This window comes from Rattus norvegicus, chromosome 4 (assembly GCF_021556685.1).
Source record: "Rattus norvegicus strain SHRSP/BbbUtx chromosome 4, alternate assembly SHRSP_T2T, whole genome shotgun sequence".
Classification (NCBI taxonomy): domain Eukaryota; kingdom Metazoa; phylum Chordata; class Mammalia; order Rodentia; family Muridae; genus Rattus; species Rattus norvegicus.
In genome coordinates, this window is record NC_141537.1 from 62,003,282 (window position 1) to 62,023,178 (window position 19,897).

At 42.3% G+C, this 19,897-nt stretch overlaps 1 protein-coding gene across 3 annotated transcripts in view; it reads right to left on the reverse strand.

Moving 5' to 3' along the window:
• The window catches only part of LOC134486671 (uncharacterized), a 43,310-nt gene that overhangs the window by 21,225 nt on the left and 2,188 nt on the right, over positions 1–19,897 (reverse strand). The window contains exons 3-5 of one of the 3 annotated variants that reach the window (XM_087659705.1): positions 11,583–11,683; positions 9,011–9,074; positions 8,193–8,293 (exon numbers count right to left, since the gene is read on the reverse strand). In XM_087659705.1, coding sequence (XP_087515831.1) covers positions 8,238–8,293; positions 9,011–9,074; positions 11,583–11,683 — 221 coding nt within the window. In that variant the 3' untranslated portion in view covers positions 8,193–8,237. Of the gene's footprint in view, positions 1–8,192; positions 8,294–9,010; positions 9,075–9,361; positions 9,540–11,582; positions 11,684–19,897 lie in introns of those variants that run through there. The other 2 variants (XM_087659706.1, XR_015686440.1) reach the window with 2 other exon arrangements.

Here is a 19,897-nt window from a genome sequence, read left to right on the forward strand (position 1 = left end):
CATAACACACACCCTATGCTTATAATCTGGTACCTTTTTGAGACAGGGAATCATGTAACCCAAACTACCCTTGAAACCTTGAATTTCTGATCTTTCTTCCTCAACATCCAAATGTTAAGATTACTGCCATGTGCCACCATATTTAGCCTTTTAAAAGTGGCTCTAATGGGCTAGTAAGATGTGTTTGGTACATACTGACCAGTGTTCAATCCCTAGAACCTACTTAAAAATGGGTAGAAGTAGAGAAGTGACTCTACAAAGTTGTCCTCTGACCTTCACACATGCTATGTCACGTGTCCCACCCCCAATAATAATCAATAAAACTCACTTAAAGTGGGCTTTTAAAAATCCATAAATACTATGATAAGTAACAATGGCAATTTGCTCTGGCAAAGTCTTGATTTGCTTATTAAAATGGACACAAGAACGGCTGCAGCTTGTGGGTTACCACAAAGCAAGACATGGGAGTCAAGTCAGGTTCCTGTAACCACAGCTAAATACCTGAAACAGTTGACCTCTCAAAATTTACTCTGACTCATAGTTTTGAAAGTCCTAGTCCATGATCAGTTGGACTCATTGTTTTTTGGCCTGCAGTGAGACAGCAGACGATTCAAGTGTCACGGTAGAGCACAATTGCTCCTATCATGGCCAAGAGAGACTGGGATCACACTATTCTCTTCTAAGACATGATCCCAATGACCTAAGAACCTCTCAGTAGGCTCCGCCCCTCAAAGATTCCACAACATCTCAATAGAACCACCCTGGGGATACTTAAGATCCTAATTATAACGAAAGTTTACCTGACACCAAATATGGAGTCAAAAACCCAATCGTGGATGGTTGTGAATTACAGTGCCAAGCGAGCTGAGGTCTCTGGTTGGTATCAGAAGCAGTTGTGTGCCTCTGATACATTCTGATGCCATTTGGTTCAGCTGTTTGCAACTTTCTCTGTTCACCTAGGTGTTTTTCGCAGGCTAAATCACACATGAGTAGACGTGAAAATCGTGCTATGCTCAAATCACTCCCTGATCCATCAGCTGCACTGGAACAGATTTATGTTATAAAACAAGCATTATTGCAGAGTAAGCTGAACATCCAAACTCACTGAGGCTGTCAGCAGAGGGACTGGAATCAGTTAACAGGAAACCATCCTGATCCACAAGGAAGCCTGAAATCAATTAGGGAGGAGACAGGGCCTGGTACATGGCAAAGTGTTATTAATCAGAAAGCAACTCCTAAATCCTTATATATTTAGAATCATCTGTCATTGACTTTATAAAGTCATTTTTAAAAGACATAAATAAAGCCCGGAGAGAGAGATCAGCAGTTAAAAGCATTTAGTCCTGTTCCAAAACACCCACATCATGAAGTTCGCAACTACCTATAATCAGGAGACCCAGTGCCCTCTAGACTCTTCAGGCAGCTGTACGTATGTGGTGCAAAGAAACTTCCATATACATAAATAAAACGATAAATAAATATTTAAAAAATAAATATTATAAGAAATACAGATTTAGACAAAAAAAAACCCACCAAGAATATATATATATATATAGAGGCCTGCTCTCACATTTCTGGTTATAGGTAATAAAGGTTGGCATTTCAGATGGCGTGATCCTTATATCAGGATCCTGGGTGGTTTCTGAATCACCAACTCAATGGAAGAGGATGTTCATGTTCAAATGGCTGAGGAAAGAAAGCAGACTGAGAGAAAGAGTGTAAGCAGACTAACCAAAGCAAAGATGTTCAATAATCCAGCCAATGGGGATTCCCATGCCTGGAGCACTTCAGTTAGCAGCAGCTGGCCTCCCCCTGCCCACAGCAGATGTATTTGTGAAGCATGAACGGTACATCCCAGCTTGAGAGTCTGGAGAAATTGTCCGTGTGCCTCAACTTGTCTGAGGAAAATCAGCCTTGCTACCTTTCCCAGTTTCCCCAACCCTGGGCTCTTCCCCACTTCATTGATGCAGACAGGGCTCCTCTCCCCCCCCCCCCACTCTCCAGAAACAGCAAATAACACAACCGAAAAGCAGCTATGAGTCTGCGTTGCTGAGGAATGGGGGAGGGGCGTAATAGATGGAGAGATGGATAGTTCTAAAGGATTATAGTGGGACTGAGGGAATTTTATCTACCTTTGATAGAAGAGACTTCATGGAGCCCTTCACAGCTATTATAGCTGTAGTTGCTATGTAGTGGGAATGTCCCTGGAGTCTGTGGCCTCTCTTAGCCTGGAGGTTCTAATCAGGGCACTTTACTCACATTTATTGATTAGAACTCCTGTGTCCCCAGTGAAGCTCAGACACATTGTGTTGTGAAAAGAGAGAAATATGTAATATATCATATCATCATCATCACCTCTATCACCACCACCACCACCAGCAGCAGCAGCCTCCCTCCCCCGGGGTGTGTTAGGCATCTATGAGACCCCATACTGGGGGTGCAGCAAAACAGCTGGACATACATTATCCCCCATGAATGTACAGAGAGAGAGCGATGACATTGTCCCTTTCCATAGGCATCTGGGATAGCAAAGTCTTGGTTCTGTGCCTGTTTGCCCCTCTTCCCTATGAGCACAAGAAGTGCAGGGAGAATGACTTAAGACATAGTTTCTGCATGGAAGGATCACCTAGTGGCCAAAGAAGAAATGAACTCCAAGGATTATGCCTGGTGTGCCATAGGAGGAAGCTGGCCTGAGATTCTGATTCCCTGAGAAGGCAACGGCGTGTTTGCTGTTGGCCTGCTGCCAATCATCAGTCCGTCACCACAGCTTCCCAGACTCCCCACATATTATAGTTTCAACCTGCTCTTCAAACTGCTGCCCTGAGGCAAGCCCTCTGGGCTTTTAGAATCCCTTAAAATCTAGACCCTTTGGTCCAGTCCCTCTAGCATAGCCTAGTGGAGGGAAGGACTCCTATTCTGGAGGGAGCTTCTATTCAGGGAAGATTCCTTGACCACTTACTCTGGTGACAGAAACTTCTCCTTGTCTCCAGGACTGCATTAAGCTCAGAAAAGGTCCTCATTGTAAAATGAGTTATTTTAATTTAAGTTTGATCAGTAAATTAACTTGGCAACTGTATTTCTTTACCTTTGCTAGTCCCCAATAGCCACATAGAGAAGCTAAGACTTATTGAACAGCTTCACTTCAATATCTGGGCAGTAGTGATCTATCCTAACCTCCTATGCTAATTGGGCTACCTCCCAGCCCCCACCCATGATATTTGCAGTTTAATATTGTTCTAACTCTCTCTACTTTAGATGTTTCTTCCCAGGGTGTCCTCTTAGACCCTCTCCTCCTTGTGACCAATCTAAATCTTCCTCCCTCTCTTTCCTTCCCCTGGCTGGAAAGATTCTGTCCTATTCTCTCTTCTACCCAGCCATTGGGTGGTCAGGATTTATTGATAAGGCCGAGAATAAATGGTAAGAATTGTTTACACAAACTCCAGACAGGAGATTCTTTACCTAAGCATTACAATGCCCTGTCAGGATTAAAACAAGATACGAGGGCAGAGAAATCAGCCTTGAATAACTCATGAATAACCTTTAGGCAGTACACAAAAACACTATGCCTGTAGCTCATGGTACACATTAGTCACTTTTGCATTGATATGACCAAAAGGCCTGGCAGAACAACTAAAAGGGAGGAGGGTTTATTTTGGCTCATGGTTTCAAAGGGTCACTTGGCTCAGTGTGCTTGGGCAGGACATCACGGCAGCAGAGGCATGTGACAGAGGAGAACTGTTCTCCATGTCTGTACAGATAGGACAAAGAAACAGTGAGGAACAGGAATGATATCCACTCCCAGGAGTGTGTTTCCAGTGCTCTAAGTACCTCTTACAGATAGACATCATCTCCTAAAGTTCCCAGAACCTCCCAAAATAGCATTACCAGTTTGGGACCAAACAGTTAAAATATGATCGGGGGAGGGGGCATTTCATATTGAAATTTCATAACACAGTGGGATCCAGCCTCACTTGCCACTCATGTCTAATATTCTATGATGAGTCTAATATTTGCAGCCTATACCACTGATTCCTTCCTGAAAAGCCCACCCAGCAAGGCCACACCCTAAAGCATTATTCTATGAGTCCCTTCTTCCCGGGCTATCCTTCTTCACCTCAGCCATTTACTGTAATCTCCCTTGTTCCTACTGGACCTTCTCAGCATCCGCAGGAGTAACAATCCTTTCCCTCTCATTCCAAGCAGACACTGGCACACCGTGATTATAGTATTTTCAACTGTGTCAAGAACATGTGGCTTCTTTTTTTCTCTCCTAGACTTTGCATTCCTTGACAGCAGAGCCAACTCATTATCTGACACAGAGTAGGGGGACTCAGCAGTGGTTGGTAAAAGGTATAGTCAGAACAAAACTTCCTGCTTCCAAATTATACCAACTCCCCACCACAACCCTAGCAGTGCATGAGCTGATCTGTCATAGGGTCAGGGCCCTGCAGCATGGTGTCTCTGGCCCCCCTTTATCTATGGCCTGACTACAGGACCATGTGTCTATAAGCAATGACAGAGTGAAGGGGGATAGTCCCTGGAACAGTCAACCTCCTTGGCCTCTTCCCTCCTGTGGCCACTGCCATTTTAGCCAAAGGCTGGATGATGGCACCAGAATGGGGTTGGTTGGCATTACGAAGGAGCTTTGGCTGCACAAGTCCCCCACCTATTGTTTATTTGCTCTTGTTTTCTCCAATTAATAAATACCATCAGCTCCATTTTATATATATGTAAGCAACATCTCTGGGATTAATCTGCCAAACTTCACACAGCTAGGAAGTACGGGCATTGGGATTTGAACCTCTGACTGATAGTTTGGGGGGAGCCTTGTTTCTTCTTACTATGCTGAGCTGCCTATTCCTGGAGTGAAAAGGGGATGCCTGTAGCCTATGGGGGTGTAGTGTGGATGGCACAGCCAATGCTGAAGTGCCAATGCTCAGTGAGCTCTTTTTTGTTTACCTTATATGGTGAAAAAGAGAGGTGCCCATCCTTTCCCCTGTAGCAGCAGATGAGTGGAGTGCTAATTTGGTAAGTGTGTGTTTTCTGGCTTCTGTACTCTCTACCATCTGTCTGTGTGAACTAGCGAAACCAGGGTGACTTTTAATTATGCCCAGTTCTAAGAGAAGGTCCTTTCTTCCCTTCAGATAAGTTCATCCTCTTACTATTTTAAGAAAGAGCTTCACGGAACAGGGCATTTATGAATCACTTCTAAGAACCAGAACAGAAAGTGATACGATGTAGCCAACACTATTGTACTGACAGAGCCCTTCAACAAGATGCTAGGAGACCTGACTGACCCTGCTCCTCCCTAGAATGTATGGAGAAGGGAAACAAGTCCTTACAAACTCTCTTTACCTCAGTTTCCACCAGACCCTGGCACTCGTAAGTGGTGTTTTGCTGTCCCTATAGCTATCCCTATAGCTGCTCCATGGGCAAGTATTGGAAAAAGCTATCTCCAGGTTTCTTATCCTCACATTCCTAAAGAAGACCTTTAGATTCTTCGAGAAGATTCTCCCTATCCCTCCCTATGCCTCTAAAGATAAAATGCTGGATACGGCTTCTTGAAGCTCTATCCAAAATCTCTATGCCAGCATCCAGCCTTCCAGCTAGTCTCAAACTAAAACACGCATAAATGATAGCAGGGGGCAAAAGGCTAAGAGAAGCAATTTACCCAGCTAAACAATCCTTTAAACCCGGGTGTCATTCATCGCGAATCGAAAGGAGCATTTTCCACTCATTCACCGAAGGCTCTTTTCCCCACCGGTTCTGCCTCCCTTCTGCATCTTTATAAGAATTAGCATTAGCGGCTCATGTGGCGAAGGAGTGGCTTCCTGGTTGCTTGGGAAGATAACTGCCTCCGGAAGGAGCAGAGTTTGGCTACTTGTGAGGTGGGCGGGCGAGCAGAAGCCGGCAGGGCCCACAGGAGCTGCTCTCTGCCTGTCTCCATCAGAAAGGGAAACACACTTCTTTGCTGTCTATAGAAGCCCCTCCTCCCATCACCCGGGCTTCCCAGCCCAAAGTACCCACCCACCCTGCTTGCCCATCTCTGAGACTGGCAAATGAGCCAGTCCCTCTACCAGCCGCCAAGTTAATTTTATAAAGTCTCTCTTTGACAAACTAAGAGGGAAAGTTGGCTGTTTCCTTTGGTTTTCTTTAGCAACACTGAAATGTCTAACATCGAAATGTGTGGTGTTTGCGAACTTAAATATGTCGCCTCTGGACCAACCATTCCTGAAGGAACAGCTGCTCTCCAGAAGATCTGAAGTGCGAACCAGCGAAGTTATATTACTTATCTTTCTCTAAAGAAATGAAAGGTGTTTCCCTCCCCCTCAAAGTAACAGCTCCTTCACTCTACATCAAAACTCCAGCCTTTGGCAAACATGTCTTAACGCTTCCAAATCCAAGCACTGCCACAAAACTCCAGACTTCAAAAATGACAACAGCAGCAGAGCCCCGCGTGCATTCCTCAGTACCCACTCCCTCATGACTCCGGAACGCCTCTGCGAGGGATCAGAGTGCAAAGAGCTTGAATATTGCTCCCACACCATAGTGAGCCTCCAAAGCACAGAATTCATTAAACAACTCAGGGTGTCAATCTGGAAGACTGAGTTAAAAACAAACCTCACCAAAGGCAGAGTCTGGCCTAGGATTTCCAAAAATGGTGACAACTGTGTGAAGGTGGCTGACAGGTTAGCAGGAGGGGGTGACCAGCACAGAGATGCACAGATGGCTGTGGTGAGAATGGAGCCTCCAGAGAAAGTGTGATGCAGTGGAAAGAGCCCTTCTCCAGGCCTGGTGGTAAAGGCCTCTGTGGTCTCAGCTGAGGTAGAAAGATGATGAGTGATGAGTTTCAGGACCTGTGTAAGCTAGAGTGAGTTCAAGGCCAGCCTGGGCAATTCAGTGAGTCCTTGTCTTGATAGATAGATAGATAGATAGATGGATAGATAGATAGATAGATAGATAGATAGATAGATAGATAGATAGATAGATAGATGGATGGATGGATGGTGGATGGGTGGATGGATAGATATGCAGATAGATTTGGTGATTTGGTTCAGTGTACAGCACTTAGCTTACTACTATAAGGCCCTGGGTCCAAGCCTCATCCCTGTACAAAGAATGAATATGAGGGAGAGTAAGAGGAGGGAGAGGGAAAAAAGAAAAAAGAAAGGGGAGGAAACTAGAGGAGAGGAAAGAAAGAGAAGGGGATCAGTATGTGTGCAGTGGTGGGGGCAGCATGGTAGCTAGACCTTAGCCTCCCTGGGAACACTAGAGGAAGAATTAGGTATAGGAATCTCAAGATGTTAACAGTCCAGGTTCACTCTCTCATCTGGAAGAAGGGAGAGAGCCCACAGGTGCCATGAAACCATTAGAGGCTAAGGTTCCTACTGACTTTGTGCTCTTTCATCAACAAGGTCACCTCTAAGCAGTAGAAAATAAGGAACACACAAGAGAAATGGCCCCTTGATGCTTCCACAAGCCAAGTCAGCTACATTTTAGCAACTGTCTCCCCAAATAAGACTTCTCCCACATACGTCTTATTGTATCCCAGAGACCAGGACCTAGCCACATAATTTCATGGGGCGCTGAGGAATATTGCCTGTAGCTGGAAGTATTCTGGCCTTAGATTAAGTTTAGAGGGGACGACAGATTTGAGGGGGCATCAGGCAGGCTGTCACAGACTCAGTTCTCTGTCTAAAAATATGTATTCCATCTGTCTCTCAACATCAGCACTATTGATATTTGGGGGCAGATCAATCTGTATTTATTATAAGAGGTGGTACGGTACAATACAGCTTCCCTGGTCACTAACCACCAGTAGAACCAGGTTTTGAATAGAATAAAGAGTCATTTTCAATGTATACTTTCTGATCTGCCTCCTGATACAATCTCTCACATGGCTCCCACTGGCACCTCCCCTACTCTCTCTCCTCCTTGATCTTCTTTCAGGCAGACATACAAATGGAAAGAAAGTGTCTCTCCATGTCCCCAGTGAGGGAGATCTTCCTCACTGTGACCAGAAAAACTACAATGTGTGAGCAAATATACAAAGGCACATGTATGTACACACACATGTATGCATAAACACTCATTCATTCCCTCTTACTCTCTGTCTTATGAAGGTTTGGATCTTGCAAAAAAAAAAAACAAAAAAACAAAAAAAAAAAACATCATGACCAAGAAGCAAGTTGGGGAGGAAAGGGTTTATTCAGCTTACACCTCCACATTGCTGTTCATCACCAAAGGAAGTCAGGACTGGAACTCACACAGGGTAGGAACTTGGAGGCAGGAGCTGATGAAAAGGCCACGGAGGAATGCTGCTCACTGGCTTGCTTCCCCTGGCTTGCTCTTCTTATAGATCCCAGGACTAACAACCCAGGGATAGCATCGCCCATAATGGGCTAGGCCCGCCGCCTTGATTATTAACTGAGAAAATGCCTTATAGCTGGATCTCATGGAGGCATTTCCTCAAGGAAGGCTCCTTTCTCTGGGATAACTCTAGCTTGTGTCAAGCTGACACACAAAACCAGCCAATACACTCTCAATCCTCAAAGTATCATTTTGTCTTGCTTTACTTGCTTAGTCTTGAAATCACAGGACCCTCCTGCATCAGCCTCTAGGATAAACATAGCTGTCCAGGGAAGGTTCATTAGCTTCTTTAATACTATTTCTCCCTCCAATCCTTCCTTTACTCCCCACTCCTCTCTCTTCCTTCTAGTAACCCCTCTCTGTTCCTCTCCCTTTGTTCCCCCTCCCCATCACTATCTACAACAGCCAGGCTCATCTAGCAACAACTTTTAAGTGACTCTTTCAAAGGCTTATATTGGAGTTACATGTGGTGCCCAGATTTCCTGCTCCTGTTTCCTTTGGTCTTCCTCCTCGGCTCGAGAGTCTACCTTTCTTCTGGTTACCCCCACATTCTGCAGTCAGCTGCCTCTGTAATGCCTCTTCTCAAGGCTGCAGATGCTTCCACAGTTGCTATAGACAAATGGGGAGAAGAGTTACTTACCCCAGCTTACTTTGCCATAGCCTCTGCTCTGTAAGGACCTCTCAGGTATTGATCCTCGAAGCCTCTGAAAAGAGATTCACAGTCAGAATTGGCCAAGAAAACTGAGATTATGTGCATTTCTGGTTTCTATTCTTCAAGCCCAATGGTCTTCAAATATTTTCGATTGCTTGCCTTATCCATAAAACTTTTTTTGAGCATCCACCCTCAGTATATACATATTTGTTTATTTGTAATTATAATCACATACAACACATGTCCAAAATTATGTATATTATAAATAGACATTCCCATTATAATGGAAATAACAGATCTACTCAGAAAATAGAAGTTGTAAAGAAAATAACGATCTACCTAGCCATCCTCTTTGCTTCTCCGCACCTCTAAAGCATCCTGTGCAGAATGTTTGACCTTCAGCTCATGCCCAGATAATCTCTGTGGTGGACACCACCACTATGCATTCGTATTCATATCCTTCTTCCCCTTGAAGTCAGGAGTGGTTATATGACTTGTTTTGTACAGTCGATGAATCCTTTTGATTAGAAAGCAAAATAAATGACTCTCTATGCCTCTTTTCTCATTTCACAAAGAAGCCTGAACCCTCTTGTTGATCAACACCTCAGAGAGGGTCATCCCAGGTACCTTGATTGGCCAAATTGAGAAGTCGTGCTGAGTCATGCTAGCCTTATGCTCTAGAAGGTTTCGTTACGGCAGCACATTGTGACTTGTCTCAAGTAATACTATTATGTGCGGAACCTAAATGCTACCATCAGCAGCAGCTTTTTTCTTGTTGTTTGGTCTCTCCAGGAGTCACAATGAGCTGAGCAAATACATCTTGGCTATGATGATGAGTCTACCATGGTGAAGGAAGGAAAGCCAAGGAAGAGGTAAAAATGTAAGAAATGGCCCCTTGTCTGAAGACCAAGCCTAGAGATTAAGGGTGAGATTGAGTCTTCTGACCCTACATGAGAAAGCATAGCTTCTGCTGTAACCCAGAGACCAACCGTGAGTCCTGGGCTAAAGACCTCTATGCCAAGATGAGAGGTGACCCTGTTTTGCTAGTTTCTGCATATTATCTAGCTTCCTAATAGAAACAAGTTTATTTTAGACCAAAACACAAACCCTTTTCTTTAAAGGCTGATATAGCTCCCCGATGCAGCTGTGCCTTGTCTTTTAGAAGTTCCTAGTAGTATTACATATTGGTAACCATGGCTCAATGAAATCTAAAATATTTGCAACTTCCCAAATGCCTCCCAGATTATCTGACCGAAAGATGGCTACTGAACTGCATTATGGGATTTTAAAGTAGTTTAGAAGAGGAGGGAATTTGAAAATCTCTTTTCAATCTTTTATGACTTGGTGTCTTGGTCCACACACACAAAGGGAAACTGAAGAGCAATAGCTTATGCCACAGAGGGCTGATCCAGTCATCACCCTCTGGCCCACACTCTAGACGTCAGCACTAAAAGAAGGAAGGTCACTTTTCATCTCAGAGGCAGAAACCGAATATTGTGTATACTACCTCTGCTCACATCTCATTGGTTAAAATTGAGTCACATGGTCAAACTCAACTGCAAGGACTCCTGGGAGATGTAGTCACCAACTACATTTTGGGTATGCCTGTATTGAGAGAAGAGTAGAAGGGATATTGGGGGAACAATTTGCAGCCTGGTATAACATGAGATCTTCAGGAAGCTTTTCTGCTGTCACTTAGCTCTTTACTCACCTGTACAGTTGGTCCAGAATATTCAAGATACCACATTGCCAATCCTTTACTCTTCTCCGTATTCCATAAGGGTATAGGCTGGATTCTTTCTGCCTCTCAGTATTACAGGCTTCATCACTTTATACCTATACAGCACTTTAGAAATGTGCACGGTAGCCTCCCTTATCTCTACCTACAGTTTTAGTTCCTTTCTAGTGCTAAACCCTTTATACAAACTACAATAAGATATTTTGAGAAGAGACCACCCATGCAGCTTTTTATAGTACATTTTATAACCTTTATCTTTATTCTTAACTGGTCTAATTTAGAAATCAAATTACATTATAGGTATTTATTTGTAGAAAAAAGCATAGTAGGACAGGCTTCAATACTGATCTACTTTTAGGCACCTTGGGTGTTGTGGAAAATGTCCTCTGTAGATAAGGGGACTGAAAGAATCACTTGACAACTGAGTATGTCTGGTAGTTTTTTACTTCCCACAAAACAATTCTGCAGCCTCCAGACATTCTGCAGTAATTGACCTTGTTGGTCGATAGGATATTTCCAAGGGAACAGCCTGATGTACAGACCAATGACCAGAGCCTGCTCCTAAGAGATGCTTCTGAGGCTGCCATGGAGACCAGCATATGAACAGTATTTCTCTTAGCCAAAGTGTAGAATATTCCAGGGTCTTCTGATCTATGTCACTCTTAATTATTTAGATGGTTCCACTATGACCCCATAATGCTTCTCATTTTAGCCACTCAAGGGACTAGGGATGGCCTCTCTGAGACATGGTCCAGCAGGAGGCTTCAGTCTTGTTAGTAGAATGACAAGAGAGACACAGGATAACCTCCATCAATCTCTAACCTTTCTCTCCCTCTCTCTCTGGTACTTCTCAGCTTCTCCTGCCTCTAGGTCAGGGTCTTTGTCTCCTCCAGACTCATTCAGTCCAGATGATCTTGTGTGTCCTGGGGAAAGGAGGAGAGAAAAAGACAAGAAGGAGAAGATGATAGTGAGGGGTAGTTTTTGAATAATTGGGATGCATGAAAGAAATGGGTAGGAAAGAATATATTTAAGGAATATCACTATGGGCTTCATGATACCAAATCATACATGAAAAGGACCTGAATTATTTGAGAAAAGTTTGAAATTTGTTAGGCTGTGTTTCTGGGGCCTTGATGAGCTTGGCCGCTCCTCAAGCTATGGCTCAGAGAGAATGACTCAGAACACTGGGAAAATGTCAGCAAGAAATAAGTCCCAAAAAGCCTTCTTCATGAAGATTTCTTTCCTGCTTTGTAACCTTAGGAAAAATAAACAGTCCTATAAAAGAACGAAACATATGTCAGTGGTTCTTAACCATTTTAAGATAATACCAAGACCAGAAATTATTATAGCATCTGAATAGATCATGAGACATTGATAGTCTTCACTGCAGTGACAATCCAACCATTCTGACTGAAGACGATGCAGTTTTACCACATATATAAACTATAATACAGTTACTATGCATATATGTCTGTAAGATTAGCTGTCATACATACAAAGAAAGGTGTCTGGTTCATCCTGCTGGTGCCCACTACCTTCTAGTTCATTGGCTTTATTACTGATATCTGTGCTCGATAGTATGTGAGCAAGCCAGTATTTTATAGAAAAAATACTGAAAATGAAAATTTTATGAATTGATTAGTGTTTTGTCAACAAAAATACCTATAACTGGGTATGATACTACATGTATTTAATCTTAGAAATTGGGAGATAAAGATAGTTAAAGGGTTCAAAACTAACCTCAGATTCACAGCAAGCTACATACTAGCCAAGATGTGTCAGATCTTGCCAAAGAAAGAGGAAGAAGGAAGGGGGAAAGAAGGAGGGAGAAAAATAGAAACTATCTAAGGATAGTTTCTGCAATCTCTACAAATAAAATAGTGATTTTTTTCCATTCCTCTATTTCTACTCCTAGAAGATCTAGAATATTCCAGAATCACTTGACAACTGAGTATGTCTGGTAGTTTTTTACAAAACAAGCATGTGTAGCCCACTGTTTTATTTCATTTGTGGAGCCACACATCTACTGCTAAACTACTATATGTAGTAGTATACTACTGTATAGAGAATATAGTTAGAGACTTATAGAACAATAGCAGCAGCCTGTTGCCAGTTTCTTGACAGACTCCTTAGATTGTTACTATGTTCAAAACTATAGGGCCACATTATTGTCTAAAATTAAAGAGTATTCAATATGCGCGACATCATAACCTCCTGTGCTCCTTGAGATGACTGTGAAAAACTGGCTTGCTTCTGATCAGTTTAGTAAAGTCTTTCTTCTCAATACAGCCACTGACCTTAAAGTGGAATGGTTTTTCCCACTTCTGGGACTGGTCCATGTTTCTCCTTCAACTACCTTTATGCTAATAGTTATGAAGAACCTGGAAGCCATGGCAGAAACCCAGATGTCAGGTGAGTCTATTGAAAAAGAGATACCGCCAATCCAGACCGCCTATTTTGATTTAACATCAGAACAAATTTTGAGCACTCAAGGATCTACCTATCATAGCCATTATCAATAATGGGAATCATCTATTAAAATTAATGTGGGTACTATAAAGAGCTTGAAGAAATCCAGAGTCAGTTGTCTGAGTAGTTAGGTATATGTATCAGGATGGAATAATCCATAGTAGAAACCATCTAACTAATTAGGAGCTACATGGGACCATAAGATTCTAGAATTTTCTACAGTTTGGATAAGAAAGACACATTATCAATTCCCTGCTTTTCACAGCATCTTCAGAAGTACCTCTTATTGGTAGTCTCTGGTCACTGGACAGTACGTCAGGCTTAGAGTACTGTTTCCTTGGAAATGCCCCATCAACCACAAGCACCAATTGCTGCAGAGTCTAAATGACTGCAGAATTGTTTCATGAGAGGTCAGAGACTATAGGAATAACATTTGCTGTCAGCACGCTGCCCATGAGATCAGGACCGGTGATGAAACTACTACACGGCTAAATGTTGAGGTTGACTCTATATGGAGCAGAGTAATTTCCTGAGGCAGAGTCCTCAGGAATACGACCAGCATATTTCATGAAACAAAGCTACCCAGCCGGGTGGCTATCACAGACCATGTGTGCAACCTGCTGTCCTGCATCTTTGAAAGAAAACTGACCCACACCTCTAGGTGACTTGTCATCCTCTCAGCCCCTTTCTCATTATGTATAGGAACTGAAATTAAAGCTCCTATACCCTGGTTGCTTTCCATCAATGGTGACCAGCTGTCTATGTTTCTGGGTACCACTGGGAAGAGGGATGGAGAAAGGGACTTCAAAAGACAATCACCAGTGAGTCAGATGCAAAAGTTTGGAAAGATCAAGGACACAGGCTGTCCAGCTCATGCCACCAAAGTAGCAGCTTTCAAACAATCAAAGACAATCAAGAGAAGCAAGTCCCACTGACTGCCAGGGAGGACCAGGGTCCCTCTGGTTGTTCTCTCTCTCTCTCTCTCTCTCTCTCTCTCTCTCTCTCTCTCTCTCTCTCTCTCTCTCTCTCTCTCATCCATGGGCTCTTGACCTTTGGACTCTCCTAAGAACAGTAAATAAATTGTCTACTCAAAGACCCCGCCATTCAAAGATCATGCAGGAACCAATCTCTGGAACGTATGGCTCCACACCCAAAGGTGATGCCAAAAAGGAACAAGTAAAAACCCCTGCCTTTGACCCAAGACATTCTGCATTCTGCTTAGTTGCTTTCTGCCCTTTTTGCATCCTGTCTTTCCAGAATGTGCCTTATAATCCAGCACACAGCAGGCACTTGCTATGAGGAAATGAATGAGGCCTCTTTTCACATGGCCATCAGAAATAGTCACATCAAACTTCAATGCTTATGTACTGCTTGCCCCTTTGTTGTCCTACGTAGTCCTCAGAGCATCTGTGCAGGAAACAAGTCAGAGATTGCCATCTTCCTAATAAAAGTGGAATTGCAGAGAGGTTAGGCGATGGGCAAGATGACACAGACGGTCAAGGGCGGGGCAGTCCTAGAATCACATCCACAGCTTCCAAGTCCCAATGCTTTTCCTGCTTATCACCCCTGAAGTTCTGTGTTTCTGCCCCCATAATGCTGGGGTGAAGGTGAACTAGCACCCACTGAGGTTATATGCAAAGTATGGCTGACTCCTCATCCTGGTTATAATAGGCCAGGGTGGTGAGCTCAGTTATCTCCAAAGTCGTCTTCACACCGAGAAACACATCACAAGCCCTGCAGTCAAATGTCTATTGCTGAGATCACTGGGACACAGACTCATCCTCACGGCCGAGAAAATGGCTCAAAACCCAGGACCCATTTTTCATGCAAAGCCCCATCGAAGGGTTAGTCAGTCTTGGAAAAGGATGCATGAGCCTGGAACTATAACTTCTTATCTCTGGGATAAGTTGTGAACTTAGTCCACATAACCCACAGGCTGTTGATTTGGTGTTTTGCAACCCACAATTTGAATGTCAGGACCTCCCGCTCTTAGCAAATTTTGCAGAAGCTGACCTACTTCGATTCTGCACACCCTACCTACCCACTGCTTCAGAATCAGTTTTACCATCAGTCCTTAAATGACCTCCCCTATGAAGTGGGCCTCTTGGTGGCCTCTTCCTTGTCAGAGGTCAGAGATGCCAGAAGTAATTTTAGAGTTGTCTCTTAAGAGAGGGTAATATTAGAATTAAAAAAAAAATCTTTCTGGTCAAGAGACTCGAATCTCTATCTAGCCTTGGATGGAAACTTTGTATTCTAGTTACACAGGGTCACTGACCTGGCCAAAGGACCACTTCGGTGAACTCAGGCTTGCCGTAAGCCATGCTATAAAGACAGATAGAATAATTGGTCTTTTAATGAGATACTATATTTTCCCCAGTCTTTTAATGAGATACTATACTTTTCTTTACCAGAATTCCCACCTCCAGCACAGTGAATAACTAGGGCACAGACATGAGCTTTGTGAGTTTGCCCATTTTTCTGAATTTCTGATAAAGGGCACATACCTAAGATGTCCTTCTTTGAGAATTTCCATGCAAAACTTAACTATATCCTAACATTTGAAGTAATTTTAGAACTTTATAGTATTTAGAAATTTATAGAATTTATAGAAATTTAGAAGTAATATAGAATTTTAGGTTCAAGCTCATTTTGTCACTGAATTCCAAAGGTATATCTCAGGTGTCACTTCTAATATTGTTGATCTGTGCTGTATTGAATTTTGCTCTTTTATATTTTACATTTCTTCCTTATTCCTTCCTTACATTCTTGGAGCCCATTTATCTCCTTCCTTGCTTCCCTCCGCTGATCTCTCAGGTTTTAAGCTATGCCATTTTTAAACCCATGTTGCAATTCAGTGTAGTATGTTCTTCCTCCTTCGTTACACTAAGCATTCAAGGAGGCCTTTCATTACTGCAACTCATTATTATTCATAAAACGTTTTACGTTATGTTCATGTTCTTTTAAAGACATTTCCCCCTCTCACTTTGTCTTCTTTACTAAATATATTTAATCTAAATTTGAGGTCTTGTGAATTTCCTTTTCTCTTTCATTTCAGTTCCTAAGTATTCTCGTTTAATATCTTGAAGATCGCCCCCAACTTCATCTTGTCACTGCTAGATTTATTTCTTTTATCTTGCTTTTCATTTTCATGATATTGTCTCTCAGGGGCAATCCTCACCAACAGACTAAAAGACATTGAAGAAATAATTTCAAGTCTGGAGGACAAGGTAAAAGAAATAGATAGCTCAGTCCAAAAAAAATGTTAAATCACAAACATCAAGGAAATCGAGGACACCGTGAAAATACCAAACCTGCAAATAATAGGCATAGAAGAAGAAGACACCGAGGTCAAAGGCACAGAAACTATTTTTAAGAAAATAGTGGAAAATCTCCTGAAATTAAAAAAAAAAGCCTACCCAGGCTATACAGAACACCAAATAAACAGGACCAAAAGTTCCCCATAAATCATAAAACCAAAACACTAAATGTATAGAGCATATTAAAAAACTACAAGGAAAAAAGACCAAGTCACATATAAAGACAGACCTATTGGTAACACCTGACTTCTCAATGGAGACTTTGAAAGACAGAGGGCCTGGTCAGATGTTCCACAAGCCCTGAGAGACAATAGATTACTAATCAGCCCAGATAACTATACTCAACAAAACTATCAATCAGAATAGACAAAAAAAAAAAAATTCCATGATGAAATGTACTCAGGAATGGACGCATTCTGAGAAGTGAGAAGTATGACTCGAAATGTTCCTTATAAACACTTTCATTCATTTCTCCTCTCAATGCCAAAATGGCCATGCTTAGGTTGTCATGACAACATATTGTAGAATAAGTGATATACACAATGGAAATTTATATTCTTAGAATCCTAGGGGTTAAAAGTTTAAGATTAAAGTTCTAGCCTATGGTAGTTTGAAGGAGATGTCCCTTGTAGTCATGCAATTTAAATATTTGGTGCCCAATTGATGGACCTGTTTGGGAGGTTTAGAAGGTGTGGCCTTATTGGAGGAAGTATGTCCCTGGAGGCAGGCTTTAAAAACTACTGCAATTTTAAGTATATTCTCTCTGTATCTAGGTTGTAGTTCAAGATGTGAGCTCCTACTACAACCTCTGTTCCACCATCATGGACTCTAGCCCTCCAGAGCTGTATGCCCAAATAAACTCATCTGTAAGCGTCTTTTATGGTGGTATTTCCTAATGCAATATAAAAGTTAGGAATATGCAGCCATTTTGGTTTCCAATGAGGGTCAGAAAGCTGTATTCTGGCTTTGTCTTCACGTGGCTTCTCTTTACAGGGTTCACTATCATTTGTTATAAGAAAAGTAATTTTAATCAGATTAGAAGCTGTACCAGTTTCTTTTCTCATTGCTGTGACATGATACCCACCAAAAGCAATTTCAAGAAAGATTTATTTTGACTCACAGTCTGAAGGTACAGTCTAGAGTGGCGGGAGAGCCACAGTGGCTGGATTTGAGAAGGCTGGTGACAGGAATCCAAAAGAGATGAATGCTGGTGCTCCACTTCCTCTCCTCTTTCTGGAAGCCCAGGAGCCCACCCACGGAATAGTGTCACTCACCCTGAGGCCAACCCTTTCTTGTCTCTGAAAAGACCATCCTAGATACACACAGGGGTGTTTCCATGGTGATCCTAATCCCATCAAACTAACAGTCAAGATGAAAACCAACAGAGGAGACCACCCTCATGACACAGTCTAACCTTAATTGTCTGCAAATGTTCCTATGCACAAATACAGTGATCTGAGGGATGAAGCCTCAGCATATGAATGAGGGGCAGCCATCTTGCAGTCCATAATACCTATGCAAAAATAGGCTTCCAGGAAGGACGCCTCTGTTCTGTTTCTTGCTGTAAACAAATGTGTTTCTTCTTGTCCTGGCACAGTTACAGAATTCTGTTCCCGTCAAGTCACTTGTCATGTGCTCATTGCCATCTACTTTACACGATTTTGCAAACATTATCTGCCTTAAAAAAAGAACTTTATGGGCACTACAGTAGACTCGGGGAAGGCAACAGAAATAAATACAAATGTTTAATCTATAAATTTAGTATTCCTCAAGAGAGGGATCTCTAATCTTCAGTCTTTATTAGGTCTCTTCTCTTGCTAAAACTATTTTATCCCCTTCTGTGATACACAGAAAGAACTTTTAAACTTTTAACCAATGCACCCATCGTCAGAAGAGAATTAACATGTTTACTCTCAAGTTTCTGGGATGATATCCAAAAAAGACAAAATCACTTGCATGAAATTTCTTTGAAATCTCAAGATTTATTTTTTTAACTATATGCAAATTTTACCCCTAATTCTGTAATAGTGTTGTTTATTTTAATAAAAAAATATTATTTTAAATTACTTAGCATTTAGGTGGCTTTGTTTTCCTTTCCTTCACTAATTATCAAGTAAAAAAAAAAAAGATCCTTTGGAAGATGGATCATGTTTTCTCATTGTTTTGCATCTCTGCGAGGCATACAACTTAGTTTAAGAGTCTTAGATCTCAAGGAGCTTCGTTCTCATCCTACCTCCAACAGCAAATGCAGCGCAGGCCACTAGGAGCTACCTCCGGGTGTTGGCTGAATGAAGTAAGTAGATGAAGTCATGAAGAGTGGACGAGGAGGGAAGGGCCCTTTCATCAGGTAGGTGGTTGAGCTGAGCTTCATACTAGACAAGGCATTGATTCTGCTTGGTTCTCTGGGTGGGAGCTTTCTCCAAGTGTTCTTGCTTCTGATCCCTTTTCCCTGAGATTCCTGAGGTGCTTTGTCTCTGGGTGAGCATTGGCACTGAAGCCTCAGGCTATTTTGTCACCTCTGTGCCTTGTGCATTCATTACTTTCCTCTTGCCCTGATAAAACATCACAACCAAGGCAGCCCTTAGGATGAAATGTTTATTTGGGGTTTATAATTCCAGAAGGGTAAGAATCTGTCACCATCATGGCAGTGGCAGGCAGTCAGAGTAGCGGGAACCTCTGACAACTTATGTTTCAAGCTTCAAGCAAAAGCAGGGAGCAAACATGTGGCTCTTGAAACCTCAAAGCTCACCTAGCTAGGTCACACATCCGAAGCTTCCCCAAACAATGCTTTCCATGAGGAATCACGTACCCAAATGCCCAAGAATAGTGGGGACATCTCATTCAAACTACAGTACCTGCAAAGATTGAACCCATGCTACAAGCCTGAGCCATGTAAAAAGTTGAAGCAGGGCCCATCTTAACATAAAGACGAGTCACTGCAGGGCAGACCTCAAACTTAAAGCAAGCTCCCTCTGAGGCCAGAAAAGCTCCTTGTGAATTATTGGTCCGTGTTAGTCAAGGTTCTATAGAGTAATAGAAAGCATAGAATGAATGTGTATATTCATGTATTCATATATAGTAGAATGAATATATGGAATTAATACATGTATGTATAGATATATGTATATATGCATATATACACATATATGTATATGTCTATATACATAAATGTGTACATATTTTTATAGGGATTTATTGGAATGACTTCCAGGTTGCAGTCCAGTTAGTACAACAATGGCTGGCTGTGAACAGAAAGTCCAAGAATCCCGTAGTTTCTCATTTCACAGTGCTGGATGTCCTAGCTGGTCTTCGGTATGTGCTGGAATCCTAAAGAAGTGGTCTCCAATGCCT